We start from the raw sequence: 16,133 nt of genomic DNA, 5'->3' as shown, positions 1-16,133 counted from the left end.
TTTCACCTCTGGCCTTGAGAGTTCCAGGTATGAGGGACGAGGCCAGAGAGGCACCAAGAGCTCCTGAGAGAAGACACCTGACCAGCTATTTTCAAAGGTCCTCAGAATCCTTTGGGATGTTTACCCAACACAGGAGGGCTGTTATCCATAGATCGACAGACAGACAGAGGGGCTAAATGACAGACTGAGCAGAAATATCCCCTTAGCTCTCAGCTCCACTCCTCAAGCCTCCCCATCCATGACTAGCCCACTGGCCAGTCCTTGGGTAGGGCCCCAATTGCAGAGAGGGCAGCATCTGACTGACCTGAAGTCATTGCAGCTAAGTCATGCTTTCTTGGCCCTGTGCCACTTCCCTGGATTCGTCAGTCCCTGATTCCCTGAGTGACGATATAACATATACAACACAGGAAAGTCATGGGAAGGTCTGTCCTAAGCTAGCCACCTCTCTTGCCTGGGGCCTCTCATGACCCCAAAATGTGTTTGTGAAATGCTTCCTGAAGTCAGGACCCTTTACTGCTCATCTCCAGAGGTTCAGGAAGGCACTAGTGCAATAAAACTTCCTATAGTAATGGAAATGTTCTGTGCTGCCTGATAGCCACCAGCCACATATGGCTATGGAACACAATAGCCAGTGAAACTAAGAAACTAATTTAAACTTTTTATTTAAGTTTAATTCAGTTAAATGTCAATTTAAATTGCTATGTGTAGCTAGTGGCTACCATACTGGGCAGCGCAGTTCTGGAAACAAAAGGAGACAATAAAAACAGAATAATTCACCATGATTGAGGCTTCAAAAGTCCCTTCACAGGCACCTTCTCATTTGTCTGTCCTGTGAAACAAATGTTAATCCCCGTTCTGCAAAGGGGAAAACTAAGGCTCAGAGAATTTTTTAATGTTTATTTATTTCTTTTTGAGAGAGAAAGAGAGAGCATGCAGGAGGGTCAGAGAGAGAGGAAGACAGAGAATCCCAAGCAAGCTCTGTGCTGTTAGGACAGACCCTGAGACGGTGCTCTAACCCAAGAACCATGAGATCATTACCTGAGCTGAAACCAAGAGCCTGATGCTTAATCAACTGAAAGCTCAGAGAATTTAAATAAATGGTTTCCGTGTTGACAGAGCTAGTATTACTAGCATGATTTCATCCCAGAGCTCTTGATTCCAAAACTCTATTAGTACCTCAATTCAACCCTGCCCACTTCTGTAGACATTATATATTTATTGGCTCCTTATTATTAGGTGCCTAGCTCTGGGCTAGACACATACAGACAAATAAGAGACAGGCCTAGGCTTTGGAGGGGGTATCCTAGACAAAGATAGAATAATTACCACAATAAAATGGGGACCTAAAAATTACTTCAAGTGACTTTTTTCCAAGTAGTTCAAAGCGCTTTGTTTTGAAAACCACCTACATTTGATAGCTCTCGGATTTCTATTTCAGACCCCAGCCTCTGCCCAGAACTCCGGATGAATACATGCATACCTCATCTTATTGTGTTTTGTTTTACTGCACTCACAGATAAGTGCATTTTTTACAAATTGAAGGTTTGTAGCAACCACAGGTCAAGCAAGTCTACTCGCACCATCTTCCCCATAGCATTTGTTTACTTCCAGTCTCTGTATCACATTTTGGTAATTCTCACAATATTTCAAACTTTGTCATTATTGTATTTGTTATGGTGATCCATGGTCAGTGAGTATAATCACTGAAAGCTCAGATAATGGTTAACTTTTTCAGAGATAAAGTGTTTTTAATCAAAGTATAGATTGTCTTTTAGACATAGTGCTATTGGGCACTTACTACTAGATGACAGTATAGTGTAAACACAACTTTCATTTATTTATTATTTTTAATGTTTATTTATTTCTTTTTGAGAGAGATAGAGAGATAGAACAAGAAGAAAAGGGGCAGAGAGAGGGAGACAGAGAATCCCACGCAGGTTCTGCACCACCAGAGCACAGCTCAGTGCGGGGCTCAAACTCATGAACTGTGAGATCGTGACCTGAGCCAAAATCAACAGTTGGATGCTTAATCCACTGAGCCATCCAGGCATCCCTAACTATAACTTTTATATGCACAGGGAAACCAAAAAATTCATTTGACTCACTTTATTGAGATATTCACTTTATTGTAGTGGTCTATAACTGAGCTTGCAGCATCTCCAAGGTGTGCCTATACACCAAACAGTTCATCTGAACGTTGAATTGGCTTCTCGAGTTTGTCCTAAATGGCTTTTCCCTATCTCAGTAAACAGCAATCCTTCTCTCATTTGTTCCACACTAAGATTGTGGTGTCATCTATTAGTCCTCTTTTTTTTTTATACCTTTTGCGTAATCCATCAGCAAATATCGTTAGCTCTGTCTTCGAAAAGCCAGAGTGATATTTTCAAAATCTAAGCCAGAGCATAACTCCTCTTAGCTTTTTTTTTTTAACATTTATTTATTTTTGAGAGACAGAAACAGAGCACGAGCAGAGAGAGAGAGAGGGAGAGAGAGAGAGACAGAATCTGAAGCAGGCTCCAGGCTCTGAGCTGTCAGCACAGAGCCTAACACAAAGCTTAAACCTTGAGATTATGACCTGAGCCAAAGTCAACCACTTAGCTGACTGAGCCACCCAAGTGCCCCTCCTCTTAGTTTTTAAAATCAAAAACAAATGGAGACCAGCCTTGAAAATTCCCTGAGCAGACAAAACCAGTTTAATCATACAAACAAAGCTTAATTTAGCTTTAAGTTAGCAAGGGTAACTTGACCTGAGTTGTTTCTTGCTTTTGCCTCTGGAAATCATAAGCAAAATTAACCTTTTCCCAAGGCTGTTATGAGTTAATCACTGGCCAACTCCCTGTAGTTTAAGAAAACTTTAATATTATAACCAATCACTGTGAACAGTCACTGCTTTCCTACTATATAAGCAGCTTTATAACAACATAACCTTGAGCCTCATTCCATATTTTGGTTTGAGTGCTCCTGGTTTACAAACTCTTTTTGGTGTGTGTACAACACATCTTTACTAATTACTACGTCTATGATCCATTGGTTTTACTTCTGTTATTTTTGAACTTTGACATTTCATGTCATCAGAAGTGGAGCCCAAAGTGGACCTCAAACAAATTCGAAGCTGGTGAGCCAACAGGTGCTGGTACCCACAGAGCCCACTGAGCTCGCTGCTTTCTCATCGACCCTGAGATTGAGGATAAGTATGTTTTGAATCCAAGCTCCACTCTCTTGTGTTTTGAGCTCTCCAACTTCACTGTGAAATCTTTCACTTAGATAAGTCCACCTTAAGGGGATACCCTTAAAAGAAATGATTCCAAATCTCTGAGACAGTAAAATGCATTCTTTAATTGATATGTAGAAGCTTCTACATGACAAAGACTCCAAAAACAGCTCTAAAAGGATTTTTACAGACTGCAAATAAAAAACCTCTAGTAAAAACTCTTTGGCCTTCTGAGCTTAGTCCATCTGCCAGAAACACAATTTGAATCCAAGTATTCTTTTGAGTTCTATACCTGAGACATGGATAAAATATTTTTTAAAAAGCTGTAAAATCTCTCTGTCTGTCTGTATCTTCATGTATGTCCATGTACGTATGTGATATTTTTCTACCTCCAGGTGATACTGCCAAAAATAATGTGTGAAGAGCTCTGTTTAACTGGCTTAAAGAAAATCAAGCATTTAAACAAATCAAGTATACTCTCAGAAGTATGGAAGGTAATCCAAACGTTTTTCAAGTTCCCGTGATTTGAGATAATCTTTGATAAATGAAAGCTAGTTTAAATTTGTTGGTTTAGGGGCGCCTGGGTGGCTTAGTCGGTTAAGTGTCCGACTTTTGCTTAGGTCATGATCTCGCAGTTCATGGGTTCGAGCCCCACGTTGGGCTCTGTGCTGACTGCCAGCTCGGAGCCTGGAGCCTGTTTCAGTCTGTGACTCCCTCTCTCTCTGACCCTCCCCTGCTCATGCTGTCTCTCTCTCTCTCTCTCCTAGAAATAAATAAAAAACATTTAAAAAAATTTTTGTTGGTTTAATAAAAGCAGCCCTGTCTTCAAAATTTGTCAACAAGAAAAATAAGATGATTAGTTGTTTATAATCTAAGCATAAATGTTAAAAGCAAATTAAATAAATAAATGTAAATAAGATAAAAGTTTATACGAAGTTAAACTAGATAATAGATATTCATTGAATATATAAATCATCTCCAAATAAAATAAGCATTACATGCTAAATGTAAGTTTATCTACTTTTGGCTTTCTAATTTTTTACAGAAACACAAAAGATATTGGATTTATTAACCATGTTTTGGCCACATTGAAAAAGTTACCATGAGGAAGAATATGCTTCTAGAAATTATGAAATGTTGGGGCACCTAGATGGCTCTGTTGGTTAAGCGTCTGACTTTGGCTCAGGTCATGATCTCACCGTTAGTGAGTTCAAGCCCTGCATCCGGCTCTGTGCTGATAGTCAGCTCAGAGCCTGGAGCCTGCTTAAGATTCTGTGTCTCCCTCTTTCTCTGACCCTCCTCAGCTCAAGCTGTCTCTCTCTCAGAAATAAATAAAAAACATTAAAAAAATTATGAAATGTGTTTACAAATTTGCTAGTCCAACAATTGCTTACTTTTTAGTTTATATTAGGAATTAAGGATTCTAAGGGTTAAAACTTTTAATAAATATATGTAATTAAAACTATTAGAAATAATAAGGGTTGAAAAAATAACTGTCTATGGAAAGCAGAAAGGTAAGAAGAGTAGAATGTGTTTTTTGGATAAGGAAAGGCATGAAGGACATGGGGTTTTTTTTGCTTCGAGTTTTGGTTGTTTGGTTTTGTTAAAAGAACAAAGAAAGTAATTTGTCCTAGAGTAAAATGATTATTCCTAATTAAGAAAGGAAAAGATAAGACAAAACCTAAATGGATAGAGAAAATTGTATAAGGTTTGTGGAAAAGGAATCTTGAGAAGGGAATTCTAGGTGTGGTCAAGCTGATTAAGATTGAAATGGATTTATTTATGTTAAAAAAAAAAGAGAGTTTTACTATCAAAAGTATACTGAAGCAAAATAAGAATTTAGTTTTCTCTCTGTTAAAAGCACAAAAGTTTCTTAGATTATTGGTCTGCTCTTAATAAAAAATTATAAACAAAGATTTTTCTTTACCTTTAATGTAATCTGCCTAGAAAACAAAGAGTCTGTGTTTTATCTTTATCAAGGCTCTGATCATTTAGGGAAAAACTCAGAGTCTACTCTATTAAAAGAGCTAAGCTTTTTTGCCTTTGGGTTTTTTTTTTTTTATAAGGATGTAACTTTTTGCATTTGCTTTTTAAATCTTTTGTCACTTTGGTTTAATGGATTATTGTTTCACAGTGATCTATGATTGTATTTTATCAAATGATTTAAGTCTTGACATTTTTAACAAACTTCCCCAGATTAAATTCTGAATAAAGTAATAAGAAAAATGTTAATTTCTTTAGTCATTTGAGATGTTAAATTACATGGGAAGTGAGTCAAATAAGAAGCGATGTTAAACTTTCTTTAGTTTATGCTTATGTATGTTAATATAAGTGTTCCAGAGATGGTTTGAAATTCCTAAAAATCTGATGTGTTCTGGTATGTTATCAGTCATGATTTTTAAATGTATGTCACAAAAAGAACCAAATTGAGTTGTCAATTTCATCATTCTCTTTGTATGTATATGTGAACTCTTACCGAAACTTTAAACTCTTTTGTCACTTATAGAGTGTCATTGTTTTACTCTAATGCTTTTGCAAAAGTATTCCTGCAAAAGTGCTTCATCTTCAAAGAGATAAATGGAAAAAACCCTGACAAGTATTCTAAAATTCAGGTTTCTGGTATCTTTAAGGTCAGAACATCACATAAAGAATTTCTAAAGCTCCAATGGAAAGCTGATTGATTCATAAAGCTGCTAATTGAAGATGAAGCAAAACAGGGATTAATTAGCCGAAGGAACTGATGTGATGGTTCTAATTTTTATGATTTCATTGAAAACATTGCTAGTTCTTTAATGCTTTGTTTTCCAGATTTAAAGAACCCCCTTTTCTCCTTTCTTTCATGCTTTCGGTAACTTACAGCAATTTGGTAAAATGTCTTTGGGACCAAAGTTAAAACATTTATCTTTTTCTCCCTACCTGATCCCTCCAGTATTCAGAAATTCCTATTATTTTTGTTTTCTATGATTATGTGTATTATATATATTATGTGTGTATATATATGTATATATTTGCCTACATTCCATAGGAATCTTTTCTCCTTGTAACAAGACACAATTGGACAAGTCATTGGCTTGGCTTCCTAGTCTCAAAAAGCTTTGGACAGTCCAATCTGAGACAAGTTCTAGCAAAGCAGATTTTTTAAAAAATATCTTTATTTATTTCTAGGAGAGAGAGAGAGAGAGACAGAGCGAGCAGGGGAGGGCCAGAGAGATAGGGAGACACAGACTCTGAAATAGGCTCCAGGCTCTGAGCTGGCAGTCAGCACAGACCCCGACGCGGGGCTCAAACCCACGAACCGTGAGATCATGACCTAAGCGAAAGTCGGACGCTTAACCGACTAAGCCACCCAGGCACCCCTAGCAAAGCAGATTTTAAAGAGCTATATGGTCAATCACTATTCTTTCTGTACTTACATAAATAATGAGGCCCAGTTTATTGAAACTACTTAATTTGTAAACAAACTAGTCTTGCTGTGGTTATCTTTGATAGAAATGGGGATGACTATACAGAATCATAACTCCAACTCAGAAGCAGTATTTATAATTTGCTTGAGCTCTTAACCTTTGCTTTTCTTTTGTTTCCATGGAAATCCTTCTCATTAAACTACCTGATTGCTCACATCAAATAGAAGCTAATTTAGCCAACACCTGCTTCTGACCTACAACCTCCTCAAGTTCAGCCTGTTCTAACTAATCATGAGGGTATGTGTTTGCTAATACATGATGTGGTGGTGCTTATGTAAAAAAATAAGTCATAAAAAAATTGAAACCCAATTGCACATTATTCAAAAAAATGTAGATTGACTTAGGTAAAACACGAATCTGTTTATAACCCATTTGAGTTATTTGGATGGTTAAATCTTGGCTCCTGGGAATTTCTGCTCTGGGAAATTTCTCAGTCCTTGGTTATTGTTTTCCTTACAGTCATCACAATAACCTCTCTAGCATGTTGTATACTCTGGAGGGTTTTAAATGCCTGTCAGCAGCCACTCATATGCCAAATGGTAGCCATCGGGATCAGAAAACTGAATGAAGTCAGCAATAACCACGTAAATGATGAAGATGGTAACTACATGGCCCTCCTGCCTGATGACTCAACTACTGGAAACGTAGAATGTGTGATTCTTTGGCCTGACTACATCAATGGTAGTAACCAAGAACAATGCTATATTGGTTGGTCATACTCTCAGCGTGCTGAGACAAAGAAAAAATGTGGGGGGGGGGGGGGCATTAAAATAAAAAACAAATGGAGACAGACTTGAAAATTCCCTGAGCAGACAAAGCCAATTTAATCAAACAAATAAAGCTTAATTTAGCTTTAAGTTTGCAAGGCTAACTTGACCTGAGTTCCTTATGGCCCTGGAAATCATAAGCAAAACTTAAAATTGTTTCTAAAGTTGATATGAGGTAACCACTGGCCAACTCCCTATCATTTAAGAAAATTCTAATAGTTATGACCAATCACTGTGAAGTCACTGCTTTGTTACTATACAAGCTTCTTCTTTTTTAATGTTTATTTTTATTTTTTGAGAGAGTGAGAGAGCTGGGGAGGGGCAGAGAGAGAGGGAGACAGAGGATCTGAAGGGAGCTCTGCCCTGAGAGCAGTGAGCCCAATGTGGGGCTCGAACTCACAAACCTTGAGATCATGACCTGAGCCACTGAGCCACAAAGGTGCCCCTATACAAGCTTCTTTATAGTGATATATCCCTGAGCTTAATTCCAAGTTTTAGTTTGGGTGCTCCTAGTTTGCAAACTGTCTTTAAATGGTGTATGTCCAATAGAGTTTTTACTAATTGTTGTTTCTATGATCCATTGGTTTTAACTTCTGTTATTTCTGAAATTTTGACACAATTTTAAGCACCAATGGTTTCCTGAAGTCTTCCTCATGGTCCATAAAGGCCTACAAGATCTAGCCCCTGATTCTGTCTGCCCTCATTTCCTACCACTCTCCTCTTTGTTCTTCAGGTCCAACCACAGCAGATCTTCCAGGTCACTCTTTCCTCAAGGCCATTGCACAACTCCCCACCTTTCCTCCTCCCAGTATCTAACCAAATGCCCCTTCCCTTATCATGAGCCACTCCCTATCCCCTTATCACATTTCAGTTTTCCTCATAACATTTATCACCTCCTGACATTTAATATACTTGCCTGTTATTGCTCTCCTCCCACTAGAGTATAAGCGGCAGAAATAGGGTTGGCAGGTAAGATACAGGATACCCAGTTAAATTTGAATTTCAGATTAAAAAAATGATTGTCTTTTCAGTATGAAAACGTCTCAGACGTCGCATGGGATATACTTATACACTGAAAAAAGAATTCGTTGTTTATCTGAAATTCGTTTTCCTAGTGTCCTGTTTTTATTTTGTTAAATCTGACAACCCTACGCAGGAAGGCAGGTGGTTATTTAGCTCATCGCTGGGTCGTCAGCTCTAGAGCTGCACCTGACAAGTAGTAAGCTCTCAGTAAATATTTATAAAATGAAAGAATGTGTTCAACTGGGTCATTAATCTGTAACACGCGTAAACTTGTCATAAACAGCAACCGAGTCATAGGGGCGGAGCTCTAGATTGTGTTAGCCCCAATCACAAATGGGGGTCAGGTGGTTGATGCACTTTCCAAGCAGGTCGAGCAGCTGGGTATTTTGCGGGCCTTCTTCCCAGCATCTGGCGAAAGAAAACTCCGCCTCGGGCCTAGTGAGCCGCAGGTCCCTGGTGGCCCTACTGGGGGCGGGGCCTCTCAATCAGCCTGCGGGACCCAACCCTGGCCGGAGCCAGGGCCCCTTTAACGCCCCGCCTCTCACCGCCACGCGCGTCCTGGTGTAACGTCACCCGGCTGGCGGCCAATGGAAGCGCGGCTTACTGGCAGGCGGCGCCGGCTACTGCTGCCAAAGGGGAAGTGAGCTGGGGCTGGAGAGATGGCCCGGGTTTGGAGCCCGCGGCCGCCGCCGCCGCCGCCGCCACCACCGCCTGCACGTTTGGAGCAGCTGCGGCTGCAACCGGAGCGGGGGCCGGAGTCGCGGCTGGAGTGGAAGCGGCGCGTGTGAGTTGCCGAGAGTCGCCCTTCCCGGAACACCTCGAACTCTGGGCGGGAGCATTTCAGGTGGGCTGAGCCGCCGTAGCCCCTCCGCACCGCGCCACCCCGCTGGCCCTGACAGCAGGGGCCGAGGTCTCCCAAGTGAGGGACTGGCACTTGGCAGGCTGAGCACTCCAAGCCGGGCTCGAGGCCTTCCTCAGTCTCGGGCTTCCTTCAAACTCAGGGCGGAGGCTGGAGGACAGTGATCACCCCCGACCCGCGCATTTTCTTGGCGCCTAGGCTGTGTCGGGGTTGTAGCGGCTGCGAGCCCCCTCCCGCTGTCACCTCTCCAGCTAGAGAACGACTAGCGCGTTCCCACTGTCTAGCTCTGCACCTCCGCCTCTCCTCTCATTCAAGAACAAGTTTCTTTTCGCTCTCTATTGGAAGTCCTGCCCCGGAAGGCCAGAACACCCATCTGTGAGTCCTTCCCCAGCTCCTGGAGCACAGTTAGAAAGAGCTACTTATCGGGAGTTTGAGGTTGCTCCTCTATCCACCTTCTTATCTAATTGATACTCCATGCCTAGACCCTTACCCATTTTGATCACCAGCTCCCTGGCCATCTCTATGTGACTTCCCCCACCCATCTGAGTTCCACTTTCTTCTGGGCTCCAGTCTCCAGCCCCCAGCGGATCTGGTCAGTCCCACCCCTGGGTGGGAGTGACCCAGGGCTCTGGCCCAGATTCCCACCCTGGAAGGCAGCTCCAAGGCAGGGAGAGAATTGGGCGTCGGGTACGAACCTGGCAGCTCAGGAGTGGGCGCTCCACTCACCCCACACAAGAAGATGAAGAAGCGCAAAGAGCTCAATGCATTGATCGGCTTGGCTGGAGACAGTCGGAGAAAGAAGCCCAAGAAAGGCTCAGGCCATCGACTCCTTCGCACTGAGCCTCCTGACTCAGACTCTGAATCCAGCTCTGAGGAGGAAGAGGAATTCAGTTTAGTTGGAAATCGCTCTCGTTTTGTCAAGTGAGTGATGCAGTGGTGACGGGTGGGGTGGGCAATAGGCATTTCCGTATACTACCAAAGGGGAAAGTTGAGAGAAAGGAGAAGGGTGTTCTTAGGAAGCAAAAAGGGAGTAGACCTTGGACAGCAAACAGGAAGAAAAGATGTTAGGGAGAAGATGAGCTCAGGTTCTGAATGAAGGATAAGTTAGACATCTGTTTTTAAGTTTATAAAGAACTCTGAATCCGGGGTGGAAGCATGGACTTGGGGAATGTCCCAAGAGCCCAGAGAGAGCAAATTGGGAGTGGCAGAAAAGCTAAGAGTAGGTGCATAGGAGCAAAGAAGCTTTTAGGACTAGACCTTTTTTAAAAATGTATTCGAGACAGGGACTTTAAGGCTGCAGATTATTTTTCACACTCTTGGTGAGTGTGAATCTTGATGGTGGGAGGATATGGTGAAGAACATATAAAGTGTGAGCCTTGAGAATATGTGGAGAGTAGGAGACAAATAGATGAGGAACCCTTTTCCCAAACCACTTTGAGACGGTGCAGCCAGTTGGCAGATCCAGTAGTGAACTTTGAGAACATTGGGAATTGGGCCCAGGATGAAAAAAGGCTGGAGGGAACCTTGAAGGGGCCCTGGGACCCACTCAGAGAACACGCCAAAAGAATTCTCCTGAGGATATGGAAGCAAGGACTAGACAGAAGGTTCCAGTGCTAAAAGAGAATTCCTTTGAGGTTTTTGTTTGTTTAGAGCGTCTTTGTCCTTTTATTTTGTTAAAGGAAGAGTTTGGTTTCTAATGAGCTTTGTCAAATTAAGCAGTTAAGGGCAGTCTTAGATTTGGGAATGAAAAGATGATGAAGTGGAATAGTTTTACTGGAATAGTTGCCTTGTTGGGTTACTTTAGACCTTGAGTGCTGGTTGAAGTTTTGGTGTGAAATATAACCCCTTTCCACGTTTCCTGCCCTCTGAGTCAATAAGCTAGAGTGCACAAGGTGTCCACTTAAACCTGCGGTTCCTATTTCTTTCATTCTGTTTGCAGTAAAACTTGCTCAAAAGTCTGTGAAGTTTCAGTAATATGAAACAGGGTCTCCTGGAGGGAATAGATGTTGGAGAGCAAGAAGGAGAGAAATTGTAGTGGTGTGATGGAATTGCAGAGAAACTCTGGTCTTTACACTTTCCTAACATGAGTTTATCTCCAAAGACCTGAATCCATGATGATGGCTGTGGGCTGCAGTGCCCATAGAACCTCTTTCTGTGTCATGTGAAGTTTGAAACCTTTGTATCCAAAAGATGAACTCTTCGTAAGGTCATATTAGTCACTTTCAACCTGCTGTTGAATTTAAGATTTAAGTGTGTTTCCCAATCTTCCCTGGTAAACAACTATATGGCAACACATGTATACTATTTCTAATAGAGCTGTACTCCTAATCACTTTTGTACTCCTGTTTGAATCTATTTTTATGATCAGGGGAGACTATTTACGATGCTGCAAGATTTGTTATCCCCTCTGTGCTTTTGTCATCCTTGCTGCCTGTGTTGTGGCCTGCGTTGGCTTGGTGTGGATGCAAGTTGCCCTGAAGGAAGATCTGGATGCCCTCAAGGAAAAATTTAGAACAAGTAAGTGGTCGCCCTTTTCAGAGTATTATCTTATTTCCATGTCTAGGTCCACAAAGTGGAATTAAGAGTTTGCTCAATTATATATTCCTTCCAGCCTTCTTATACTTTTCCTTAGCTGTCAGCTTGAATGTGGGAACAGCCGTTTGTCTTTTTGAAACCCACAAACAAAAAATAAAGCTCATGCACCATCAGGACAATTAGCATCTGAAATCATGGGCATGCAGTCATCACTTAAGGTACAGAAAGGAAGTACTAAAGTCCAGCAGTCTAGACCCTTGGTGAACCTCTGCCTGTTGCCACTTATACTTCCCCAAGGATAAAGAGGCAGTAGCAACATTGGGCTATTTCCTTCCTCCTCACGGGGCCATTTGAGAAACAATGTGGGAATGTCTGTCAGTTTCCTCCTTGAGAAACACCATATGGAAGCAGGAATGGGCAATAATAATAGCTAGCATTTATGGAGTGCCTACTGTGTACCAAGTCACAAATAAATATTTGTCTCATGAGTGAGACAGTTTAAGAGGCTTTTTTTTTTTTTTTTAGGTTGAAGAGTTTTATATATTCTAAATTACAAAGCTGTATTTTGCCACATCCAAGGTACTCTGTTTGCATAGTAGCTTCCACCAGATTTAACCTAAGTATCTTCCTTTAGCAACACTGAGATCTTTAGTTCTAGGTTTCAAAGGTTAACTTTCTAAGCTGAGGAACCAGTTTCTTTTTTTTTCTTATTTTTCTTATTTTTAATGTTTTATTTATTTTCGAGAGAGAGAGAGAGAGAGAGACAGCATGAGCAGGGGAGGGTCAGAGAGAGAGAGGGAGACAGAATCTGAAGACAGGCTCCAGCCTCTGAGCTAGCCGTCAGCACAGAGCCTGATGCGGGGCTCGAACCCACGAACTGTGAGATCATGACCTGAGTTGAAGTCAGACGCTTAAACTGACTGACCCATTCAGGCACCTCAGTAAGGAACCAGTTTCAAGTTAATCACAAATGCCTTAACCCTAGCAGTATTAGCACATGGAGAAACTGAAGGCTTTCTCAAGGTTTTAACAAAATCCGGCTCCTGAACTGGAATTAGGGCTATGTCCCTTCTTCCCATCTCAGTCCTTTGGAGGTCATAGCCTTCAGGTTTTCCTTCACCCCACCCTCTCTTTGCTGCCTGTAGTTACTCAAGTTCCAAGCCTGACCTAGGGACAGCTAATCCTTAGTTACTGTGTTAGTAAAGTTCTTAGTGATGTTGCTTGAAAAAAATGTTGAAGTACTCATTTTGGTTTTCTTCTGATTCAGGGAATGGGCCTGGGTAAACCACAATTCTCTGCTAGAATCATCTTGACCTATATGTTTAATCAACTGGTGGAATCAGAGTATAGTATAAGAAAAAAGGAGATTTTGTATTCTAGTTAATTTCCCTCCTTAATGGCTGTCCATACCAGTATTGCAAACTGTTTTTAAGGCCAGTGTTTTCTTTGTAAGCAGTAATCATAACTTGGAAATGAGGTTCTCAGAAACAATGTTTAACTATAAATAACCACTAAAGACACCTGCCTGTGCCCTCCTCTCTTTGTAATTAATTGGGCCACCTAGGTTTGTGCGTGTTTTGATCCTGTATAGCAATTATTTATATATTTCAAAACATTGCTCACTTCTACCCTCCAGAGATTCCTTTCTCTGACTGCTCTGTGCTTGTTTTTATAGGACACCCATGCAATTTATACCTTAGCTGAGCTTTTCAGGGGATTTCTTTTTTTAGAAATGTATATTTGAAGTGTACAGATAATTGACCTGGCAATCAATCAGTCAACAAATGTTTGTTGAACGCTTGTTAATATCAATCCCTGGAAATACCATATTCAGGAGATGCCAGGAATTGCACCCTGGACTCTGAGCCCTGCTTTCTACTATTCAGCAACCATCCCCTGGGACCCTGACTACATTTGTCAGCCAGTTGAATGAAGCAGATTTGGAATTGTCAGCCCAGCTGCTTTGTTGTCTTTGGTTTGCTGCAATAGAAATGTCAGCCCTCTAATGTCTAAAGCAGGACTTCTAGGGGGTGGAGCCAGGGGCATAGTCAGTCCGTAGGCTGAACCTTGTGGACCACTGGCATCAGAGCTTTTTTCTGAAAACCATTATCTTGAGTAAATGAGGTCAGTCGTGTTAAGCTTAAATGGTCTTTCTTTGAATTACATTTCTACTTTAAGTGTATTTCAAGAAGTTACTTCTTGTCTTTTTTTTTTTTTAATTAAAAATTTTTTTTTTGTTTACTTAGTTTTGAGACAAAGAGAGACAGAGCACGAGCAGGGGAGGGGCAGAGAGAGAGGGAGACACAGAATCTGAAACAGGCTCCAGGCTCTGAGCTGTCTGCACAGAACCCGATGCGGGGCTTGAACCCACGAACCGCGAGATCATGACCTGAGCCAAAGTTGGATGCTTAACCAACTGGGCCACCCAGGCGCCCCTACTTCTTGTTTTTCAAGAGGACCCCGGAAACCACTGATTTAATTAAGACCACCTGCTGGTCTGGTTTTACTACCTTTTTGAGAAATTCAGAGCCCTTGTTCTTTATTTCAATAAGTTTTCAAGGACATTTGTCAGGAAAGGAGGCAGGATTGCTGAAATATCTGAAATAGAAAGCAAAGCTGATAGACTTGGTATTTTTCCTTGTGGTCCAGGAGTAACTTGATCCTGAAGCTGAAGGTATTGACTGGCCTTGAAACTCAGCTCAGTATTCTTTCCAGAACCAGGCACTTCAGAAGACCTCCACAATTATTCTAAGGAAGGTTCTGTTCTCAACCATCCCTCCATGTCATTCAACAATGAAACACCAGAGTGAAGGAAAACAATTTGGAAAAGAAGGAAAATATTAATAAATCAGGCCATTTCCTCTTCAGTCACACAGGCAGAGTAGCAGTTTGTGGTCATTTAGTACAGAACTTAAAAGTGTTCTTGTGGTGATGAGGGCATTAGGATTGAAGTGTCTTGACAGCTGGAGTATTCTAGAGAGAGCTCTGGTCCTAAGAGCAGAAGATTTGACTGATGAATCCTAGGTTGCTCATTACTAGCTGTAAAACTTAGAGAAGTCACTTATTCTTTCTGAGCCATCATTTTCTCATCCATAAAAACTCAAAGACCTATTTATGCTACCAAAGCACTTTGGGCGTCTGTCATAAGATCTGTCACACTGCATAGTAATTCTGTGATGACACCTTGCCACCCCCTGGACTGAGAGCTTCAGGGTCTTCTGTATGTACTAGTGCTGCGTGCAGGGCTGGGTACACATTAGGGACTCAATAACAAGTTCGAATGATTACAAAAAGTTTATTGCAAACTAAAGTGTTTACATACAATACTGACAGCACCATTTTGTATTTATTCTGTGCAAAGAGTATATGTAGAAATCTCTGTTTCATGATCTTAGAGATGAGAAAAAGAGCTATGTGAGTTCTTGTGAGTATTAATATATCAAATTTTAAATGAGTTGCTTTCCATGTTGAAGGAACATCAGTTAATCATCATAAGTTGTTTGCTATACTTCCTCGCATTTATGTAGTCAAAATACCTTAACTTAGCTGGTCTCTCCCAAAAAGCTCCAAATCAGGTAATGAAAATGATCATCTGTTAGCTCATGTAATCCTAAATTTCCAGAGTGTTTTTAGGGCTTGTCAGCTTTATTTGTTTGTTAGTCAATAATTGTAACCCAAGTTATTTATATATTTGTCTCCTCCCCGCCACCTCCCCCACGTGGGACATTTGACCACCTGAGAATGACAGCAGGCATGTGTGGGATAAGTTTTACTTCACAGCCTTACTGAAAATGTAAAATTCAGTGAAATGCTAAGTGCTGTATTAATTTAGGCTGGTAAAATGTTCTTACCGTTGGATGGATGTTTTCCTGCAAACTGTCTGTGAATCAGATATTACATTAAAAGCACTGAAGGGAAAAAAACAAAAGCACTGAGGGAAATCTTTCATTTATAAAGAAACCATTTTGCACATATTTTTGAAAAATTAATAAAAATATCATATTTTAAATAATTCTGAATTTTGAGTTAGGGGTTTTGTTTGCAGTAGGGATACCACCACCTCCCCATCCCCAGTTTTTGTGGGGATTTTTTTGTTGTTGAGTTTGTTGGATTGAACTTTTTTTGTTTTATTTAAGATAACATTAGTTCCATTTCATACCCTACAGTTATTTCCCTGGTCAAGCATTTGGGTGCTTCTGTGTACCTGGCACTTTGCTGGGCGCTGGAAATACATGACAAATAAGACCTGGTCCCTGTCCTTAAGCAGCTCTCGG

The 16,133-nt window shown here is 41.1% G+C and overlaps 1 protein-coding gene across 2 annotated transcripts in view; it reads left to right on the top strand.

Moving 5' to 3' along the window:
* The first annotated feature begins 9,090 nt into the window (after positions 1–9,090).
* EFCAB14 (EF-hand calcium binding domain 14) overlaps positions 9,091–16,133 on the top strand; it is a 39,195-nt gene continuing 32,152 nt past the window's right edge. For both annotated transcript variants that reach the window (XM_077752169.1, XM_077752168.1), the window contains exons 1-2: positions 9,091–10,245; positions 11,693–11,841. In XM_077752169.1, the coding sequence (XP_077608295.1) occupies positions 10,064–10,245; positions 11,693–11,841 (331 nt within the window). In that variant the 5' untranslated portion in view covers positions 9,091–10,063. The remainder of the gene's footprint in view (positions 10,246–11,692; positions 11,842–16,133) is intronic.

The sequence above is a fragment of the Crocuta crocuta genome, unplaced genomic scaffold (genome assembly GCF_008692635.1).
Source record: "Crocuta crocuta isolate KB4526 unplaced genomic scaffold, BGI_CrCroc_1.0 scaffold367, whole genome shotgun sequence".
Lineage (NCBI taxonomy): Eukaryota > Metazoa > Chordata > Mammalia > Carnivora > Hyaenidae > Crocuta > Crocuta crocuta.
This window is presented reverse-complemented; position numbering and strand designations above follow the sequence as displayed.